The following is a 22,246-nucleotide window of genomic DNA, read 5'->3' as shown; positions in this document are numbered from 1 at the left end:
CACAGACTCCCTCGGCTTCCAGCCTGCCTTCAATTCTGTCCCTGTTCCTGCCCCCCAACCTTTCCTGAAGCTTCCTTCAGCCTTGTCTGTGCCCTACCCTGACCCAGCCCCGTTCCTGACCTGCTTCAGCTCTGCACACACCTCCTGACCCCAAGACCATTGCACTGACTTCAACCCAGTTTTGACACTTGGCCTGCATCCAGCCTCTGACTACAAACTTGAATCAGCTTGTCTACAGACATTGATCACAGTTCTGACCCACAGCCTCCCCTGGTTTCCATGCTGCCCTCAACCCAGTCCTGAACCCATGTCTGGCTTGGACCACCACAACCAGCACCAGACCTGACTGTCTAGAACCCAGAGTCTGACACATGGTCTCTCTTCCAGAATGCAAACTAGGACACCCTCCCCCCCCCAGTGAATGGTAGTGTCCCCTCCAAGTTTCCACCCATAAACCCCACTGCTGTCCCTTGTGCTTTCACAACTCACGCCTACTGATGCCAGCGGCAACTGGAAGTATCCAGCATCTCTGAAGATGGGTACTTCCCCTGCCCCAATGCTGTTTCAGCTTTCTTGCCCCACAGAGAGTGCTCTCAGGACGGCAAAGAGATTAATTTCATCAGGTAACCCCTAGATCTTGTATTTATGTGAAGGGGTAAATAACACTTCCTTATTCACTTTCTCCACCCCATTCATGATTTTATAGACCTCTATCATATCTGCCCTTAGTCATTTCTTTTCTAAGCTGAATGGTCCCTGTCTCTTTAATCTCTCCTTGTATCGAGTATCAGGGGGTAGCCATGTTAGTCTGTATCCACAAAAACAACAAGGAGTCTGGTGGCACCTTAAAGACTAACATTTATTTGGGCATAAGCTTTCATGGGTAAAAAACCCACTTCTTCAGATTCTCCTTGTATGTAAGCTGTTCCATACCCTAGTCATTTTTGTTGCCATTCTCTGCACCTTTTCCTATTCTGATATATCTTTTAGTTTATATTAGTTGCAGTTAGACCGTTTTTAATCCATTTAATGTGTACCATGTTTATTTTATATCTTTTGAAGTTTTTAATCAAAATATCCCTGTAGTAACAATTCAAATGCCTTATAGAAGTCTATGCATATCTCATCAACACTACTACCTGTATCAGCCAAACTTGTAAACTCAACAAAAAAGGATTATCAAGTTAGTTAGACAGGATCAATTTTCCATAAACCCATGTTGATTGGCAATAATTATATTACCCTCCTTTAAATCTTTATTAATCAAATCCTCTATCACCTGCGCCATTATCTTGCCTGGGATAGTTGTGAAGCTGACAGGATCATTACCTGGATCTTCCCTTATTAAATACCAGCACCACATTAGCTTTCTTCCAGTCTTCTGGAACTTCCCCAGTACTCCAAGACTTATTGAAAGTCAGTATTAATGGTCCAGTGAGCTACTCAGCCAGCTATTTTTAAAATTCTTTGCTGCAAGTTGTCTGGACCTGTGCAACTTTAGTAGCTGCTGTTTAACATCCTCTTGAGACATTAGTGGAATGGAAATAGTATTATCATGTGATATGACTACATCATCCGTTTTTTTTCTCAAATACAGAACAGAAATATTTATTCAATACATCTGTGTTTTATGCTTTATTATTGATAATTCTACCATTTACATCTATTAACCGACCAATACCATTGTTTGGATTCTTTTTGTTCCTAATATGTTGTAAAAATTCCTTCTTAACTTTGCTGGCCATAGATTTCAGCTTGTCTCCTTTTGCCACCATTATCAATTTTCTACAATTCTTAGCTTCTGATTTATTTTCATTACTATCAGCTTCTCCTTTCATCCATTTGTTATATATTATTTTTAACTTTATTGTAGCTGCCTTCACTTAGCCTCCAAACCAGATCAGTTTTTTGACCAATCCTGTCTTCTTCCTCCATTGTAGGATTATAGCTTTCTGGGGATCTAGTAAAGTGGTCTTAAGCAATTTCCAATTATCAGTCACATTTTTCTGATTAAATTCCTCCTCCCAGATGATTTGGTTCTAAATTTATTTTTGCTTTGTGAAATTGCCCCTTTTAAAGCACCAAGTATATGTATCACTGGTCTGGCCTCTGTTCTGCTTGCATGTTATAAATGTGATCACTGGTAACTTACTTACCATTAATTTTTAGTTCTACGATCAGTTCTTCTTTATCTGTTAAGATGGAGCCTAATGTAGAATGTCTCTTTGGTATCTAAGTATGTTTAAAGTCAGAAGTTGCCTGGGCACCCTCACAGATAGAAATGAAGAAGAAAGAAATGTACTAAATGTCTGTAATGGCTGCTAATATCAGTGCTATTGATTTGTCTTTCCAGGTGTTTTGTGGCTGTCTATTGTAGCAGAGCTACTCTATATCATTTTGCTTCTAACTGGAGCCACTTTGATGTCAATAGAAGTGTGCTACTACACTACAATCATTGATGGATTAAAGCTCAACGCCTTTGCTGCGATATTCACTGTACTAGCAGGTACAGTTTAGGATTTATATATTGTAACTTTTCAAGATGTAACTTTGAGTTGCAATGCTAAATGCTTTTGTGGTAAAAATTTTAATTTATGGACCAGATCCTTAAATCAAAGAGTTTTGCCTGAATGAGGACTGCAGGCTGGGGCCCTGGATTTTTTAATACTACTGTAAATGGCATCATTCATTACATCTAGAAAATGCAACACAGAGAAATCCGACTTGGTTTCAATAAATATGCCCTTCCATACTGAGATCCAGATAGCAGAGCTGGACCCAGCATAGTTTTGTGGAAACTAGGTCTTGTCAAACAATATTGATATCATTTTTCAGTGAGATTACAAGTTGGGTTGACAAAGATGTTTACATAATAAATTTCTGTAAGACATTTGACTTAGTGCTGATTACAGATTTAGCCCTATACAAAATGAATGTAACACCTGTTACATGGATTAAAAACTAGGGAACTGATATATCTCCAAAGTAAACGTAAATGGGGAATCGTCCTCCTAAAGGAATGTGTCTAGGGTTTTCCCAGGGATCAGTTCTTGGCCCAGTATGATCCAATCTCTTTATCAATAATTTAGAAGAAACCATAAAATTATTGCTGGTAAAGTTTGCAAATGAAACAGTAACTGGAGGACTGGTACATAATGATTCATAAATAAAAAAAAACACAGTGGGCCATTAGATCATCTAGTCTGACCCCTTGTATAACACAGGATTTAATCCAGTTACTCCTGTACTGAGCCTATTAATTTGTATTTTACTAAAATATGTTTTCCAAAAAAGCATCCAGTCATAAATTGAAGACATCAAGAGCTGGAGAACCCACCAGTTCCCTTGGTATTTTGTTCAGTGGTTAATCACTCTCATTATTAAAGATTTGTGCTTTATTTCTAATTTGAATTTGCCTGCATTGGTTCTTGTTTTGCCTTTCACTGATGGATTAAAGAGCCCTTAGTATCTCTTATTTTCTTCTCTTGAACATACGAAAACATCCTAATCAAATCACCTCTTGTTCTTCTTTTTGATAACCTAAACAGATTGAGTGCTGTCACTGGAAGACATTTTTCCCAGTCCTTTAATTATTTTTGCGGATCTTTTCTGCATCCTCTCCAAATTTTCAACATTCTTTTAAAAATGTGGACACTAGAACTAGACACAGTTTTCCAGTATCTGTTCCCCTAATGCATATACAGAGGTAAAATCACCTCTCTACTTCTTCTCACTACTACCCTGTACATATATCCAAGGATCTCATTAGTCCTTTTTGCCACAGCATCCCACTGTGTGCTTATGTTGAGTTGTTTGTCCACAGTGACCTTTTCAGAGTCACTGCTTTTCAAGATACAGTGCCCATTCTGTAGGTTTGGCCTGCATTCTTTACTCTTAGAAGAATGACCTCATATTTAGCTGTATTAAAACACATTTTGTTTGATTGGACCCAGTTTACTAATGAGGCCAGATTGCTCCTCATGACTGCCTGATTATCATCATTATTTACCACTTCACCAATCTTTGTGTCAGTGATATTTTATCAGCATTGATTTTTATATTGATCATTGATATAAATATTGAATAGCATTGGGTCTCAAACTGATCCCTGTGGAACCTGCTAGAAACACCGCCACTCAGTGATGATTCCCCATTGACGACATCTTTTTGAGATCGGTCAGCTAGCCCGTTCTTAATCCAAATAATGCATGCTTTATTGTCATTGTGTAATGCTAACTATTTAACCAGAATGTTGAACAGTACTAAGTCAGACACTTAGACTTCTGTAAGGTGCTTAACATCTACACAATTATCTTTATCAACCAAATTTGCAGTCTCATCAAACAATGAAACCAAGTAGCATCAATTATATACTGTCCTTTACTTTCAGCTTTCCCATGATTTTGCTGAGGATTGAGGTCAGGCTAACTGGCTTATACTCACCCATGTCATCTCACTTTTCCTTTTTGAATACAGGCACAATATTAGTACTCTCCCAGTCTTCTGGAATTTCCCCATTTTCAAAGATAGATTAAAAACTAACATCAGAGGGCCAGACATCTCTTCAGCCAGCTCCGTTAGGACTTCTGGGTGCAAGTTATCTGGGCTTGCTGATTTAAAAATATTCATCCCTAGTTGATGATGTTCAACATCCTCCGTGGTTAAACTGGAAAATATTTCATCACTTTACATGATATCAGGACACTGTCCTGCTTCTTTCCAAATACAGAACAGAAATATTTACTGAACACGTGACTTTTTTCTGCTTCATTGTTAACAATTTTACAATCTTGATCTAGTAATGGACCTTGTTTAGTACCTGTTAGTAAATAATAATACCTTTAGTTCTTTCTTTCTGTATATTTGATTAATTTATATATTTACTATTCTTTAGAATCTTTATCTTAAACAAAGAGTATGTCTGAATTCTAAGGCCCAGAACACAGGTCTTGACCAATAAGTAACTCTATTTAGCAATTTATTCATGATGCTGTATTTAATAACTCTAGGGCGCTTTCATGTCGATAAAACACCAGATATTCTTCTAAACCATCTCCTTAACATATAAATAAAATGCTGACATAAGCATATATAGACTAGGGAAACTAATAAGAGATTATTGTTATAGCAGATGTTTTCTGTTGGGGAAATCAACATGGAAGAATGATTGTGGGGTAAGAAAGACTCACTGAGAGATATTAAATTGAAGAATTGTTAGTGCTCTCAGCTGTAAATAATCATGCCTTCACACATGAGTCAGGTAAACTGAGACTGTACAGAAATGACATCACAACATGTGTTTCTAGGAGAACATTCTTGGCAACTAGGTTTCCTTTGTCTGAAACCCTATACAGTAAAAGCTGTGTTATCCAGCACTTTACTAACTGGAAAGCTCTATAAACCAGCATTTCTGATCCTCATTGAAAGTCTGGTTTAGAGTCCGGCTGGCACAGGGCCAGCAGGCTCCCTATCTGGCTCCATGTGGCTCCCTGGAAGCATGTCTCTACTGCTCCTAGGTAGAGGAACGGCCATGAGGGGGTCAGAGTGCAGGAGGGAGTGCACGGCTAGGTGGCTCTGCCCCCACCCCACCCTGAGTGCTGGTTCTGCAGCTCCCATTGGCCGGGAACCGTGGCCAATGGGAGCTGCGGGGGGTGGCGCCTGCAGGTTCCCAGCCTATGGGAGCTGTGGAGCCAGAGCTCTTGGTGGGGGCAGCGTGCAGAGCTGCCTAGCTGGCCCTCCACCTAGGAACAGCAGGGACACGTTGCCACTTACGGGGAGCTGCCTGAGGTGAGCGCCACCTGGATCCGGCACACCAACCCCTTAGCCCGAGCCCCCTTCTGCACCCAACCTCCCTCTCAGAGCCCACACCCTGCACCTCCTCCTGTGCCCCAACCCCCAGCACTTAGGCCCCTCTCACAACCAAACTCCCTCTCTTAGTTAACTGGCATTTTTTACTTACTAACACCTCGTATCCTCCTAACATGCCAGATAACAAAACTTTTAATGTATAATGATAGTGATATGAAAACTTAAGTTGAGGGAATGAAAACTGTGCATCACTTCCAGATGCAGGAAAGACACATATCCAGCTCTTAGTCTGACAACAAAGGGTTGTAATGTATCTATTTATTTCTGTATAGTGCTGTACTCTAATCTCTGATTAATAATCTTAGATTAAATAATTTCAACTGAGCCTGTTATTTCGACAATCTCGAGTCATTAACTCAGACATGCAACAACCTTTACAATGATTAGTGTTTCTTTTGTTCCTGGTATACTTAAACTCCTTATTGTCTTTGGTCAAAGACCAAAGCCATTTCCCCTGATTAAATTTAGCCTGCCCAATCAATTTTCTACATTTCTTATCTTCTAATTAATATTGACTACTATTTGCTGCTCCTGATTTTCCCTTATATAAATTTGATTTCTTCATTTTCCCCCTTAACCAAGATAGGCTTTTAACCAAAATTGTCCTCTTTATTGCGATAAAGGCAGCTCAGATATACAGAGTGATCTGGATCACTTGATTAGCTAGGCTTATTTGAATATGTTTTAAAACAGAAAAATGCAACATCATACATCTAAGAACAAAGGATGTAGGTCACATTTTCAGGTTGAGAGCCTGTATCCTGGAAAGCAGTGACTGAAAATTATGGGCCCATGGTGGAAACCAACTGAACTTGAACTCCCACTGTGATGTTCTGGATAAGAAGGCTAAACTGATTCTTATATGTGTAAGTAGGGGAATGTCGAGTAGTAGTAGGGGAGGTATTACCTGAGTACATGACTTAGGGTATGTCTACACTACGAGAGTAGTTCGATTTTACTTAAATCGAATTTTTGGAATCGATATTGCAAAGTCGAACGTGTGTGTCCACACTAAGGACAGTAATTCGACTTTGTGAGTCCACAGTAACGGGGAAAGCGTCGACATTGGAAGCGGTGCACTGTGGGTGCACTGTGGGCAGCTATCCCACAGTTCCCGCAGTCACCGCTGCCCATTGGAATTCTGGGTGGAGCCGCAAATGCCTTCTGGGTAAAAAAAATGTGTCCAGGGTGCTTTTGGGTAACTGTCGTCATCCGTCCATCACTCCCGCCCTCCCTCTCTGAAAGCGCCGAAATCAGTTCGTGCACTTTTCTAGTCAGTGACAGCGCGGACGCCACAGCACTGCGAGCATGGAGCACGCTGCGACCATCGCTGCAGTTGTGGCCGCTCTCAACGCCTCGCAGCTTATCATCCACCTTTCCCTGAGGCAGATGCAGATAAGTCAGGCGAGGAGGCTACGGCACCGCGGTGAGGGCCTGAAGTCTGAGAGTAGCACAGACCTCTCAGAAAGCACGGGACCCAGCGCCGAGGACATCATGGTGGCAATGGATCATGTTGATGCCGTGGAACGGCGATTCTGGGCACGGGAAACAAGCACTGAGTGGTGGGACCGCATAGTGCTGCAGGTCTGGGATGAATCCCAGTGGCTGCGAAACTTTCGCATGCGGAAGGGAACTTTCCTGGAACTTTGTGAGTTGCTGTCCCCTGCCCTGAAGCGCAATGACACTCGGATGCGAGCAGCCCTGACTGTCCAGAAGCGAGTGGCCATAGCCCTCTGGAAGCTTGCAACGCCAGACAGCTACCGGTCAGTGGGGAACCAGTTTGGCGTGGGCAAATCTACCGTGGGGGTTGTTGTGATGCAAGTAGCCAAGGCAATCGTTGATGTACTGCTGCCAAAGACAGTGACCCTGGGAAAAGTGGAGGCGATCATAGATGGCTTCGCAGCGATGGGATTCCCAAACTGCAGTGGGGCCATAGATGGAACTCACATCCCTATCCTGGCACTGGACCACCAGGCCAGCCAGTACATTAACAGAAAGGGCTACTTTTCCATGGTGCTGCAAGCACTGGTGGACCACAGGGGACGTTTTACCAACATCTACGTCGGATGGCCGGGCAAGGTTCATGACGCTCGTGTTTTCAGGAACTCTGGTCTGTTTAGACGGCTGCAGCAAGGTATTTACTTCCCGGACCACAAAATAACTGTTGGGGATGTGGAGATGCCTATAGTCATCCTCGGGGACCCAGCCTACCCGCTAATGCCCTGGCTCATGAAGCCCTATACTGGCGCCCTGGACAGTGAAAAAGAACTCTTCAACTACCGGCTGAGCAAGTGCAGAATGGTGGTGGAGTGTGCTTTTGGCCGTCTCAAGGGGAGATGGAGAAGCTTACTGACTCGCTGTGATCTCAGCGAAACCAATATCCCCATTGTTATAGCAGCTTGCTGTGTGCTCCACAATCTCTGTGAGAGCAAGGGGGAGACCTTTATGGCGGGGTGGGAGGTTGAGGCAAATAGCCTGGCTTCTGATTACGCACAGCCAGACAGCCGGGCGATTAGAAGAGACCAGCGGGACGCGCTGTGCATCCGGGAGGCTTTGAAAGCTAGGTTCCTGAGTGAGCAGGGTAACCTGTGACTTTTAAGTTTGTGTACAGAGAAGCTGAACCTGCCCCCGTTTCTTTACCCAGTTAATGTTGACTATCCTCTCCAGTTACATACCTCCTTCACCCCCTTCCAACACACGTTTCGAAATAAAATCAGTTCTACTTTGTTAATGAACACCGTTTTCTTTATTACTGTTTTCGCGGGAATTTTTTTAAACTGGGACGCAGACTGTGGTGGGGAGCGGGTGTAATGTGGTGACGCAAATGAAGCTTCTAAACTCAAGGATTGACAGGCTTTGCTGTGGTGGGCTGCTTGTTTCAACGGAGCCTGTCACCCCTCCTGATCGGGACTGTGTGTATGGGGGGGCTATGTGACTTTGTGGCAGGGGGAGGACGGTTACAGATCTCCTGCTGCGTGGCTCTGTGATCCTGCATAAGGACCGCCGCTTAAGATCTGTAACTGCCCTCCCCCGCCACAAAGTCACAGAGCAACCCACCCCCCACCACAGAACATGAAAACCACCTCACAGACTGACCAGGGTAACTAGTCACTGCACTGTGTATGTGCCCTGCTGCTGTACCTGCCCCCGCCTATGTACCCTGCCAAAGGTGACTGTCCTGTCCAATTACCAACCCCCTTTCCCCTCCTCCTCCAAAAGAACATGATGGAAACAGTAGTTAACAGAAACGTATTTTTTATTATCAACTACACATGGAACTGGGAGGTGAAACTTGGACGGGGGCTTGTGTCAGGCGGGAAGGAAAGAACTTGTCAAATTTTGGGGAATGAGAGCCTTCTACTACTAGAGCTCTCTGCAGGGGTGGAGTGAGAGTTAGCACGGACTCTGCCGCCCCTCCTTCTTTGGACTTTGGGTGAGGTGGGTATGGGACTTGGTGGCGGGGGAGGGCGGTTAGAGATAGACTGCAGCGGGGCTCTGTCCTCCTGCCTCCGTTCCTGCAGAACATCCACAAGGCGCCGGAGCGTGTCCGTTTGCTCCCTCAGTAGTCCAAGCAGCGTTTGAGTCGCCTGCTGGTCTTCCTGCCGCCACCTCTCCTCCCAATCCATGTTTGCTTGGTGCATTTGGGACAAATTCTCCCGCCACTGGGTCTGCTGTGCTGCCTGGGCTCGGGAGCAGCCCATAAGCTCTGAGAACATGTCCTCCCGTGTCCTCTTCTTCCTACGCCTAATCTGCTTTAGCCTCTGGGAGTGTGATGCCAGGCTAGGTTGTGAGACAGTCACAGATGTGGCTGTGGGAATGGGAAAAAGGGAGTGAATTCCTCAGAAAGATAAATGTAGTTGTGAACAAAGAACATAGTCTTTCTCTGTGAACAAGACCATGCACAGCACCTATCACATGCGCACTCAGCACAAGGTCGAATTCTCGGCCTTCGCATTCAGTGCCTGGGGTCTTGCACAGCACATTTGAGAAGCGGGGCAGGACAATGGAATTTCTGTTGCAGGCAGACATGGTAAGCCGTAGACTTGTGGCAGCTTAAAACTTTAATATTAGAAATGGCCTCCTTTCACATTGAAAGCAATGTCAGTCCCTGCTGCCAGCAATCCGGCAAGCAGGAACTCTGCCCCAGTCCCACCCCCTCGCGGCTGTCCCCGGGAACGATCTCTGTAGGCTGCCCCTCTCCCGCCTCCACCGCGTGGCTGCAAACCAGCGGTTACAGTTCTGTAAAGGAACGGGCAAGCAGTCCCAACACTAACATTCCCCTACCTAATTCAAAGCAGGTCACCATGAGCGACATCACCCTCATGAGGATCTCTGACAGCGAGAAAGAGAGAATGCTCCGGGAAAGCCTCCAAAGACCAGGGCCGTATGCCGCCCTGCTGTGCAGAGCAATGATTCCCGAGTACTTGATTGTCTCGTGGCGCGGCAACGTGTCATACTACGGAGGACCCAATAAGGCCGCTCTCCCCAGGAACCTCATGCAACGGCTTTCTAATTACCTCCAGGAGAGCTTCATCGAGATGTCACAGGAGGATTTCTGCTCTATCCCCGGACATATAGACCGCATTTTACTCTAGCTGCACTGGCAGTGACTAAACAGTAGAGCGGCTTGGGCAGGACAATCATGCAAAACCGGACATTGTTAGATTTTTTTCAATAGTTGCACTGCCCATGACTGAACCGTTAAGCGCCTAGGGCAAACTAATCATGAGAAACCCATTTTTGTTATTGTTAATATTCCTGTTCTGTTAAAAATAAATATTTAGATGTTTACAACACTTACTGGCTGATCCTTCCCCAGATTCTGTGTCCGGGGTAACAGCTGGGGATGGTTGGTAGGGGATCTCTGTAAGGGTGATGAAGAGATCCTGGCTGTCGGGGAAATCAGCGTTGTGAGCGCTGTCGACTGTCTCGTCCTCCTCATCTCCTTCCTCATCTTCCCCGTCCGCTAATATGTCCGAGGAACCGGCCGTGGACAATATCCCATCCTCAAAGTCCACGGTCAGTGGTGGGGTAGTGGTGGCGGCCGCACCTAGGATGGAATGCAGTGCCTCGTAGAAACGGGATGTCTGGGGATGGGATCCGGAGCGTCCGTTTGCCTCTTTGGTCTTCTGGTAGCCTTGTCTCAGCTCCTTGATTTTCACGTGGCACTGCGTTGCATCTCGGCTGTATCCTCTCTCTGACATGTCTTTAGAGATCTTCTCGTAGATCTTTGCATTCCGTTTCTTGGAGCGCAGCTCGGAAAGCACGGACTCATCGCCCCACACAGTGATCAGATCCAAGACTTCCCAATCAGTCCAGGCTGGGGCCCTCTTTCTATTCTGAGATTGCACGGCTATCACTGCTGGAGAGCTCTGCATCGTTGCCAGTGCTGCTGAGCTCGCCACGATGTCCAGATAGGAAATGAGATTCAAACTGGCCAGACAGGAAAAGGAATTCAAATTCAAATTTTCCCGGGGCTTTTCCTGTGTGGCTGGTCAGAACATCCGAGCTCGTACTGCTGTCCAGAGCGTCAACAGAGTGGTGCACTGTGGGATAGCTCCCGGAGCTATTAGCGTCGATTTCCATCCACACCTAGCCTAATTTGACATGGCCATGTCGAATTTAGCGCTACTCCCCTCATCGGGGAGGAGTACAGAAGTCGAATTAAAGAGACCTCTATGTCGAACTAAATAGTTTTGCGGTGTGGACGGGTGCAGAGTTAATTCGATGTAACGGCGCTAACTTCGACATAAACGCCTAGTGTAGACCAGGCCTTAGTGAGACCATTATCAGATATTGTGTCCAGTTCAGGTGTCCTTGTGTTATGAAGTTGTTGAAATGTCAGAGTTCAGAAAAGAGCTACAAGAATGATATGCGGACTGGAAAACCCACCTCGGACTGAAAATCTACAGAAGCTCAAGCTATAAAGAGAAGGTTAAGAGGTGATTTGTTTATAAATATAGTTTATAAGCATCTACATGAAGAGGAGATTTCAGATAGTAGAGGGCTCTTTAATCTATCAGACAAAGGTATAATGAGATGCAGTAGAAGCTGAAGCTACATAATTCAGACTAGAAATAAGATGCATGTTTTTAACAGTGAAGATAATGAACCATTAAAGCAACTCACCTAAGAATGTGGTGGATTTTCCATTATTTTGAGTCTTTAAATCAAGACTGGATATGTTTCTAAAATATGTGCTCTAGTTCAACCAGAAATTATGGTCTTGATGCAGGAATCCCTATATGAAATTCTCTGGCCTGTGCTATGCATGAGGATCAGATCTGATGAACATAGGGTGTTCCTTAAAACCTTAAAAATGTATGAATCTATGAAAACTTTAGTCTGTTAGTTGGTGCTGGCCTTTTTCTGAGAGATCCTGATTTGTGTTTTCCCAGAGTGACCATGTAGGCTTGCAGAATGTGTAAATTTCTTTGAAGATCTTCTTCTATGGGTGATAGTACGTCTGTGTCCTTTAGTAGGATACCCAGGGTAAGAGATTGTTTCAACAGGGTTTGTAGTTCATTGACAGGTCCCTGTGTACTCTGCAGAACAATGTCACCAAATTATGTGGTGGTAATCCCCAAATTCCACAATTTTTCTAATTTATTCTATCACAATGAAATACTCTCTTTATTGCTATCCCTATCCCCACCCGCACCCCCACAGCTCTGAAAAGGCTCATTGGCAGAACATTTGTCCCTGCATATTTTGGCCAATGATTGTTTGCAATTATGTCTTTTTCACTTTATTCTCCAGTCAGTCAGGCTGCCCAGGCCATGGTTGTTGTGCGGTTGTCTAGGTGACCCCACTCAGAACCTCCTTGTTCCAGAGTGTGCAAGGAAGGGGGAGCTTGTAGCCAAGTTTAGTAGTAAATTTCCCTGCTCCCTAGGCCTCCCATTCTGCACTACTCTCTAGAGAGTTAGGCTATGGAGTCTTGACTGAGATGAATGTGGCAGATCAGAACTCTGGCAAGGGGTGAATTTTGTGGAAAATACTGGGCTGCAGAATGCATGATGTGTATTTTTTAAGAGATTTGGACTGAAGTTATATATCTCTGTTTGACTCTCCTTTCTGGCTTGAAGGCCTCTCTTTGCATAGTGCTTATATGTTATCTTGCATTTGTTATATGAAATGTGGATTTGATGAGGTTCTGTGTTTTAACACCAGTTTTATTGTGCCTTGATCCTACACACAGTCAAATGGTAATGTTTTCAAAAGTACCTAAATGACTTAGGATCAGATTTTAAAGGCACCTAGAGATACAGATAGGCACCTAGTCAGATTTTCAATAGATCCTAGGCACCTAACTTCTACTGGTACTGGAATCAAGTCCTGCTGGGTGCCTGTCTGCATTTTTAAGCACCTAAATACATTTAAAAATCTGACCCAAAGGTCTAGATCCACAAAGGGACTTAGGCATTGCAATGCTGAGCGTTGCAGCGCCTAATCCTTGTGTGTCCTTCCACCAGCTGGAATCCAAGAGCCCAAGTTAGACATTTGGCTCCCATACAATGCATAGGGAGAGTTGGGCACCTAAGAATGGGATCCACAAAAGCCATCTTGCTAAACTGGGAGTCACCTAAACTAGCTTGTTACCCAAGGTTTTAAGAATCCAAAACAGTGGTAACGTAACTGTTTCACTCCAACCGGTGTGAGGAATAAATCAGTGGCAACACAATGCTCCGGCTGCTGGAAGATTAATACAAGTAAGCATTCTGTTATCTAAAACTACATTTTATTAGATTTAAGTGCACACAGACCCAACCAATAGGTTTAGAATATCCCAAATATTTACCTAAAATCTGGGATGGTATTGAGTAAACTGCGGAAGTTCAACAATGGCCAGGTACTTCCCCGCCAGGGAGTGAGTTGTCAGGAAAAATGCATCTCAGGATAGCTTCAGAGGACTGCTTCAAAGTACACTCTATTATAGAGTCCTTTTTATAACTAACTTTTACAAAACACACAGATCATAGTGACCCCTACCGAGTCATCACTTCTCCTAATGTCAAATTACTTATCAACAAACATTCCTAACAATCTTAGTCATAATAAGCTTCTGTGTCAAAGGTGCCCCAAACCCAAGGTTCCCATCCACTTAGTTTCTTTTGGTCTTAACTTGTTGATTCTTTTTCTCCCTTCCTGATTAGCGGAGACTGCAAGTCTAGAAATGTATTTGAACATGCTTTCGGAAGCTCTGCTTGTTCAAATTAACCCTTAACTAGGTGGTGGTCTATTTTATTAATTCATGGTGGCTGTATGCTGGTTCCAATTAGCTAATCAAAATCTGGGGCACACATACCCCTCAATTCCAGGGCAACAAGCTAATAGAAAATGCCAAGAAAAGGAGTGTGGTTTAAGCCCCACCTCTCAAAGGGACTTAATCATCTATCTCTGGGATCAAGTATCAGGAGGTTGCCTACTCTGTCCCCATATCTACTCTGGCGACACCATCAGAGGACCCAACCACATCAGCCACACCATCAAGGGCTCATTCACCTGCATATCCACTAATGTTATATATGCCATCATGTGCCAGCAATGCCCCTCTGCCATGTACATTGGCCAAACCGGATAGTCCCTCCGCAAAAGAATAAATGGACACAAATCGGACATCAGGAAGGGTAACATACACAAGCCAGTAAGTGAACACTTCAGTCTCCCTGGTCATTCTATTACAGATTTAAAAGTCACGATCATTGAACAAAAAAACTTCAGAAACAGACTTCAAAGAGAAACAGCAGAACTAAAATTCATTTGCAAATTTAACACCATTAATCTGGGCTTGAATAGGGACCGGGAGTGGCTGGCTCATTACAGAAGCAGCTTTTCCTCTCCTGGAATTGACACCTCCTCATCTATTATTGGGAGTGGACTACATCCACCCTGATTGAATTAGCCCTGTCAACACTGGTTCTCCACTTGCGAAGTAACTCCCTGCTTTCCATGTGTCAGTATATAATGCCTGCATCTGTAACTTTCACTCTATGCATCCGAAGAAGTGAGGTTTTTACCCACAAAAGCTTATGCCCAAATAAATCTGTTACTCTTTAAGATGCCACCAGACTCCTTGTTGTTTTTATCTCTGGGATGGTGCAAGGTTTCTGTCTCTGGTTAGGGTTTGGAGCTGTGAACCCTCTCCTAGAGTTAGGCACACCTAAAATGTTTCTCTTGTAAAAAACACTAGGAGAAAGAGGCAGCAGTAACTTCGGGGCTAACAGGTATTCTTGCATGGGGCTTTCTTAGTATTTCTTGTTGAAGCTGTTCCACTATATATTATGTAACCCTTCTGCCCCAATGAGTTGGCAGCAACAAAGGCTGGGTTCAGTATCTAGGGGTTCCGTTTCAATAATGCAATGCAAAACCGGCTCAAGCCCTCACCCAGTGACCTGGGACAATTACATACCATCCCCCAGGCGCCTCTAGGAGGCAATACTTCCCCTCTTGCAAGCATGGAGTCTGAGTGTAGCAAAAGCCTTTTAATAAAGGAGGGAAACAATGCGGCATCATGTTGGGGATACACCACAAACAGGATTCATAACACAAACCATGAGCAAAAGACCCACCTCCAAGTAAGTCTGGCAGTGTCCTTTTCTCCTCAGGGTCTTAGGTCCAATCGCCCCAAAGTCCAACAACCCTGCTCAGTGCTGCCCCAGAGTTCAAAAGTTTATCTGCAGAGTTTTACCCCCCCACTCTGAGTGGAAATGTAGGGGAGAGATATGGGGTGTTACAGGGCACCTTACATGGTCCGAGGCCGACTGCCCCACCTCTCTGTGGAGTTCTGCTGCAGCCTTCACCACAAATGGCTCTGCTCTATGAGCCGCTCCAGCCCGGCCCTCCAGCCATCCCCGCAAACTGCTCAGCTCTCCTCCGCGCCACATTCCATGGGCCGCTCCAACCGTCCCACAAACTGCTCCGCTCTGCACGCCGCTTAGCACAATTTCTTCAGGCTCCCCCACTGGTTAACACAGCACTCAGTGATCTTAGCTCAGTAATTTTAGCTCTTTTAGTGATTTCAGCTTGTAGTAGGGGAGCCCCAGTGCTGGTGCACTATTGACCCAAAGTGAATTCAGCTCAGCAGCCTCTAGCTAGACTCCTAATAGAATCAAAATTAGTTCTGCTATTCAACAGTGGAGAGGAAAAGGCAATACAGTTGGTCTTCCAGACCCTCAAAATGGGCACATGCCTATCCCCAACCCCTCCCTATTCACTGGGTTTTAGAACTCATGTCCCTTGTCTAGTGAGTGCTACTTAGGTGATGGTGAGACCCTCTGTCATAAAACAGTTTCATTGTCCTTGAGTCACATAATCAGGGTAACAACACTTTATTCCTCCTGCCCCAATAACAGAGAAACTGGGGATCCCACAGCTGCCAAAGTGACCATTTTGGGCTGCCGTGGGCTCATGCTAGGCGGGGAGGGTGTGCCTATGCAAACAAGATCAGCCCCTGAAGTTCTTTTCCACACTTGCCATAATTCACCACCAGATGTCAGGGTAGAGCTCATCCTGACTCTGCTTACAATTAAATACCCATTGGCCCAGAGAGAGTGTAAGAATTACTCTATAGTTAGGCTTGGGAGAATTCAGTTTTTATTTATTTATTTGAGGTAATTTTAATGGATAATATCAATGTTATTTTAAAGTATTTTTTCAATGTTTTTATCAATATAAATTTTCACAGTTGCACAAAATTGTAGGGGGGGGGTCAGACAATCGGGGGTAGGGTTAGACTAATTATTTGATGACAGTAGATGCTGAGATTCAAAAAGCTAAAGCTTTATAACTCTTAAAACACACACTGTCAGCATCATGTGACAAAATATACAAAGTAAATAGCATTAACTGAAATTCTAATTTCTCAAGCAGCATTTTTCTTACTTTGCTTACCCGTACATTTTGATTATTGTAGATAGAAATATTTGTTTGCTGGTTTAGGTGTGTAGGATGAAATCAACATTTATCCATAAAAGTCTAATCTTTCCAAACCTATCTCTAGTCCAGTGGTTAGGGAACTCACCAGAGAGTTATAAAACCCGTTCTGAAATCCCTTCTCCCAGGGTTGATTGATTCAAATCAAAGTGACTTAAATCAGCAAGCAAAATTCCTTGATTTAAATAATTGATGCCAATCTTGTTTTGCATTTGTATTTTTTAGTTTATATAATTTTAAAAAGAAGTTGATCCTATTTGTTGGTAACAAAATAAGTTGATTTGCAACTAAATATAGCCTTTGCGCTATATTTGGAACTTTTTTTTGCTAACCAGGAGGAAAGGCACATTAATTTAGCAATTATATAGCTTATTTTTTAATATTTTTATTATGTTAGAATATGGTAAATGATGCATTTCTTATTTGCTAAATGATTTTTTACTTGTGATTTGTGTCAAGTTCTAACTGGATGGAAATTGGAATTCAATTTAAAAATGCACAAAAAAAGCTTTTTTGCTGCTGATGCTGTTTAGTTAAATAAAACTACCTTAAATGTGCTGGATATGGGGGAGGGACGAAGTAATTTTATCAAAGCATGTTTTGCATTTAAAACCAAGGGATGTATTAAATGCAGAAAGGATTATCTGCAGTTAGTGAATTGAACTGATTGTTTCTGGTCATCATGTGCTGCAAAGAATTTACAATTAATAGATCTCATCCTGTCACACCTCATTTTTATTCATCGATTTGGAAGAGGAAAACAAACTTGCCTGCTTTTTCAACTACCAATTGGTTTCTTAACTTTGAATAAACTAGTTATTGAAATTAGTGGGTTGAATAAACTGCAGAAGAGACTAGTACCGTCAAAAGCTATTTCTCCACTTCTAACAAATCTGGTTCCGGGTACTCACAGTGGCTTCCACAAATTCAGTGGTTTGACTTTAACATGTTTGCTGCCAATGTTTTAAACTGCTTAATACTTTTTAAAATTTAAATTATTTTAATAGGTTTTATAGTAACTTTAGGCCTTCATGTGTGTTATCAAAATTTCAAATATAATTTTAAATAGATTTATTTTTAAAAGAAAATTTTGTAAATAAAAATATCAGATTTAAATAAAAACACTGATTTCCATAAAAATCCTTTTTTTTTTTTTTTTTTTAAGAAACCATTTGTTTTTTATTCACCCTGCCTGTTACACATCAGGCAGAGGGTGGAACTGAACCTGGGTGTCCCATATACCAAGTGAGTGCTGTAGCCCAGGGGTTCTCGCAACACATTTTTTGGTGGCCTCAGAGTGCGGCCACCAACTCTCACTGGTGGCCTCATTGACAATTTCCCCCTAAAATACTTAATTAACTTTAGGAAAAACAATTAAATATAGACACATTCACATCCAAATCATTGTAATGTATATTTGTAGGGTTTTTTGGCAGACTCAATAATAAAAATAATGCTGCCTCCCTCTTCAGTCCCTCCACCCAGGGCTTAGACGGGGGTTTGCTGTGAAAAGTGATATTTATATATTTGTTAATATCACAGCACACTTAGTAGCTACCTGGGAGGCTATGAAAAGTGATATTAACAAACATACAAGTATCACTTTTCACAGATAGCTAGTAAGTCTGCTGTAAAAGTCTGCATGTTTGTTAATATCACTTTTCTCAGCAAGTCCCAGGACCCATTAAGCCCTGGATTGGGGGCGGGGGGGAGGCAGCAGGAGCCAGAGGCAATGGTGGGATGGATGCAGGCCCTGGGGAGGCAGCTGGGGCCTGAGGCAATGAGGGGGATGGATACAGGGCCGGGGGCGATGGGGGTGGGTGATGAGCCCCACTGTTTCATAGCCAGAGCCAGGGCCTGATGTCTGCTGCCATGCGGCCAGAGCTGGAGCTCAGTGACCACGGCCAGAACCCAGAGCTGGGGACAGGAACTTCATTGCTGTAGCCAGGCATTGGAGCCTGCTGCCACGCAGCCAGAGCTGTAGATCAATGCCTAGGGCTAGTGCCTGCCGCCACAGTGCTGGGTGCTGGAGCCCATGAGTGTGTGGCTGGAGTCAGCACCCACTGCTGTGAGATTGGAGCCAGCACTCACTGCTGCGTGGCCAGGGCCAGGGGTCAGCACCTGGGGCCAGCTCCTGCCACCATGTGGCCGGAGCCCGGGAACAAAGCTGTGGGTTGGTGCCTGCTGCTGTGCAGCTGGAGCAGGGGATCAGTGCCAGGGGCTTGGTTTGCACAGCCGGAGCCTGGAGCCAGCACTCACCACCACATGGCCAGTACTGGGGGCCAGAGGCCGACTGAAGCTCTGCGACCAGAGCCAGGGGTCAGCACCTGCTTCCCTGTGGCCAGAGCAAGGGGTTGGTGCCCAAAGCCCCTGCTTGGAGCCCGTTGTCATGCGGCTGGGGATTGGCACTTGTGGCCAGCGCCTGCCACTGCATAGCTGGAATCCGTGACTGGAGCCGGGAGCCAGCACCTGCTGCCACACAGCTGGAACCAGGGGCCGGAGGCTGAAGCCCTGCAGCTGGAGGCCAGAGCTGCATGGCCAGAGCTGGGGAGGTCAATACCCGCTGCGCCTTGATTGGAACCCAGGACCACATGGCCAGGTTCCTGAAGTCCTGCCGCTGGAGCCTTGCCACCCAATCCCCTTTCTCCCAACATGGGTCAAGAACTCACTTTGCTCCTGCAGCATTGTGCCCCATCTCTCTCCAGAGGTGGTGCAGGGCAGCGCATCCAGGAGCAACATGGAGGGCGGGGGAGAGGCCAATGCTTTCCCCCCCCCCCCCCCCATCGCTCTCCAGGAGGCTGTCATGGCCACACAAAAAGCCCCTGGTGGCCATGTGTGGCCATGGTAGCCACATTTGAGAAACATTGCTCTAGCCCTGGGCTAAAAGTTATAAGAAATGCCTCTTACTCTTCCTTTCTCTGGAGCTCCCAGAGAGCAGCACAATAAGAAGTGGGGCGATCCCGAATGCAGCTGTATGAGGATGTCTGCTGTCAAGAAACCAACTTTAGAGAGTTACAAATCTCGAGTTCCACTGTGGTCTCCATTCCATACACTGTCCCCTTGCAGATCCTTTATTTAACCCTCAGGGCTTGTCTTCACGTACAGGCTGCTATACCGCTTTAGTGAAGATGCTGCTACGCCGACCGGAGAGCTTCACCTGTCTGCATAGTTAATCCACCTCCCTGATTTCAGAGTAGCAGCTGTGTTAGTCTGTATCCGCAAAAAGAACAGGAGTACTTGTGGCACCTTAGAGACTAACAAATTTACTCCCTGAGAGGCAGTAGCTAGAAACTCTCCCGTCAACCTAGCACTATCTACATGGAAGGTTAGATCAGTTGCTCAGGGCTGCAGATTTTTCACAACAGGTCTCCTGCCACAGTCTTTGCTTATTTTCACCCCTAGTTGTGTTGTGCCCAATTTGGATTGTGGCAGTTTGGGGCAGGGATCTCTTACAGTACACTCACATTTATCTGAGTGGCCTGGGGACATCCAAGCAGATAACCAAGCAGTTGGATAAACAGATGTGCTATTTTGAGTTTCAGTTTCACTGATATACAAATATGGGGGACAAAGCAGTAATGTTGAAGTTTGCTTAATACTTTGCACTTGATTAAAGAGTAAAAAAAACACTTTGAGTTTATTAAAACACCAAAATTGCATTAAAACCACAGTGGACGTAATTGAATTCTGAATGACTTAGCTCTTACTATACAGTTTCTGCTTTAGATTCAACACAGAGCTTTTTCTTTTCAACATTGTCCTGCCAAGCTGCTGTTGCTGCTGAAATGGACTTAGGTCTCAGTAACAGTAGGTAACCACTCAGAACTGCTACACAAATACAAAGCCATTGATTAGCAGTAAAAGGCACTAAGAGGTATTTGAGAAGTTATTGGTGATTAACATAGGGATACATGAGAGACAACCTGTGGAATCGGATAACAAGGAAATTTGGATAACTGGAATTATGCTGTATATTTTGTCAGGAAAAACCTGACAGAATAAATGAATAAGTCACTAGGGAGGTGCCTGGCAGTGACTCCATAGTGTGGGTTGTACCACTGTAAAATGGGGTCTGAGCTCCCTGGCTTTTCTCTAAAATTAGGTGATCATTTGGTGGAAAGTTTCACACAGGGTTCACTTTTATGCCCTTTTGTTTGTAGTTTTTCTTTGATTTTCTCCTCGGGAGTTTTTAATGGAGGACTTTCCGTTTGAACTCTGGCTGAAATGTGTCAACAGCAGCTCTCTGTCACAGCAAATTGCTCTCAGCACAAAAGGTGGCACAGAGGTGATCCTGAGTAGAGCAAGTGCAATGGGGGAGGGTTATTTAAAAAAAAAAAAAAAGTTGAATGTCGGGTCATTTTTGCTATTAGTTAACTGACAGTTTAGACTTTGTACCACAACCCTGGTTGAGAGCTGTGTGAACATAACATCTCGGTCAGGAGCTGCACTCTTTTGCCAGATTTTATCTTACAGAGAAAGCCTTATATTCAACTGATGGCACGTGGAGTGTCAGCCACAGCAGCTGACAGAAAATATTGTATCCATCATGAGCTGCACTTTGGCTCCCAACAGACCTGCCCCTCTGATATCATAAACCTGCCAGTTCTCCAGCATGCTGCAGAAAAAGCAGGGAGATGATACCTGATTTATAATGTGAAAAAGAGGCAGAAAAATAATTAAAAACAAACAAACAAAACCTTCAGCATAAAGAAGCAACAAAGGATTTTTAAAATGATTGGATATTTTAATTTAATAATGAGCTGAGATTGATAATGTTTGATTAAATAATTGCATTTGAGCCTCTTATTTGACAATCAAAGATTAATACAACACTATATGGAAAGAATAGATACATTACTCTCCCCCTCCCCCCTTGGTGTAAGGCAAAGAGCTGGCCTCTGTGTCTCTCTCTTCTGTAACTGGTGGGGTGCTAGCAGTCTGCATTCCCCAACCCACTTCCAAACCCTCTGTCTTTTTATCAGGGATTAAACAAAGAAATTCTGTTTTGGAGGGGAAATTGCTTTTCTGTGGGTAATTTCACTTTGTGTTCTGTTTTTGATGTTTTCATTTTACCTAATTACTTATGGAATTTCTTTTATGGTAGCAGTAAATTACATGCTGGATAAGATAAAGGGAATTCTAATCCAGTCATTATTACTGATAGCTGTGACTATTGGCAGTTCTTAATCAGTTAAAAATCATCTTTCAATGGATCCTTATTTCATCCATTACAGAAAACGTCTGCACTAACAACCACCTCTTATCAATCACAGAACATAATTACATCATAGGCACCCCTTATCAATCACCAAGTCTTGTTTACATCATACTTCTGCAGACATTTTTTTTTAGTTTGAGGGGTCTTTTCCCACGACATCTATAGTAGGGTTACCATATTTAAAAAATAAAAAAAGAGGACACTCCACGGGGCCCTGGCCCCGCCCCT

At 44.0% G+C, this 22,246-nt stretch overlaps 1 protein-coding gene across 1 annotated transcript in view; it reads left to right on the top strand.

The window, feature by feature from the left end:
• Positions 1 to 22,246, top strand: part of GSG1L2 (GSG1 like 2) — a 59,793-nt gene that overhangs the window by 19,007 nt on the left and 18,540 nt on the right. The window contains exon 3 of the mRNA XM_034790295.1: positions 2,354 to 2,506. Coding sequence (XP_034646186.1) covers positions 2,354 to 2,506 — 153 coding nt within the window. The remainder of the gene's footprint in view (positions 1 to 2,353; positions 2,507 to 22,246) is intronic.

This window comes from Trachemys scripta, chromosome 14, assembly GCF_013100865.1.
Source record: "Trachemys scripta elegans isolate TJP31775 chromosome 14, CAS_Tse_1.0, whole genome shotgun sequence".
NCBI classification, from domain to species: Eukaryota; Metazoa; Chordata; order Testudines; family Emydidae; genus Trachemys; species Trachemys scripta.
The sequence above is the reverse complement of the archived record's forward strand: the minus strand, read 5'-3'. Positions and strand labels throughout refer to the sequence as shown.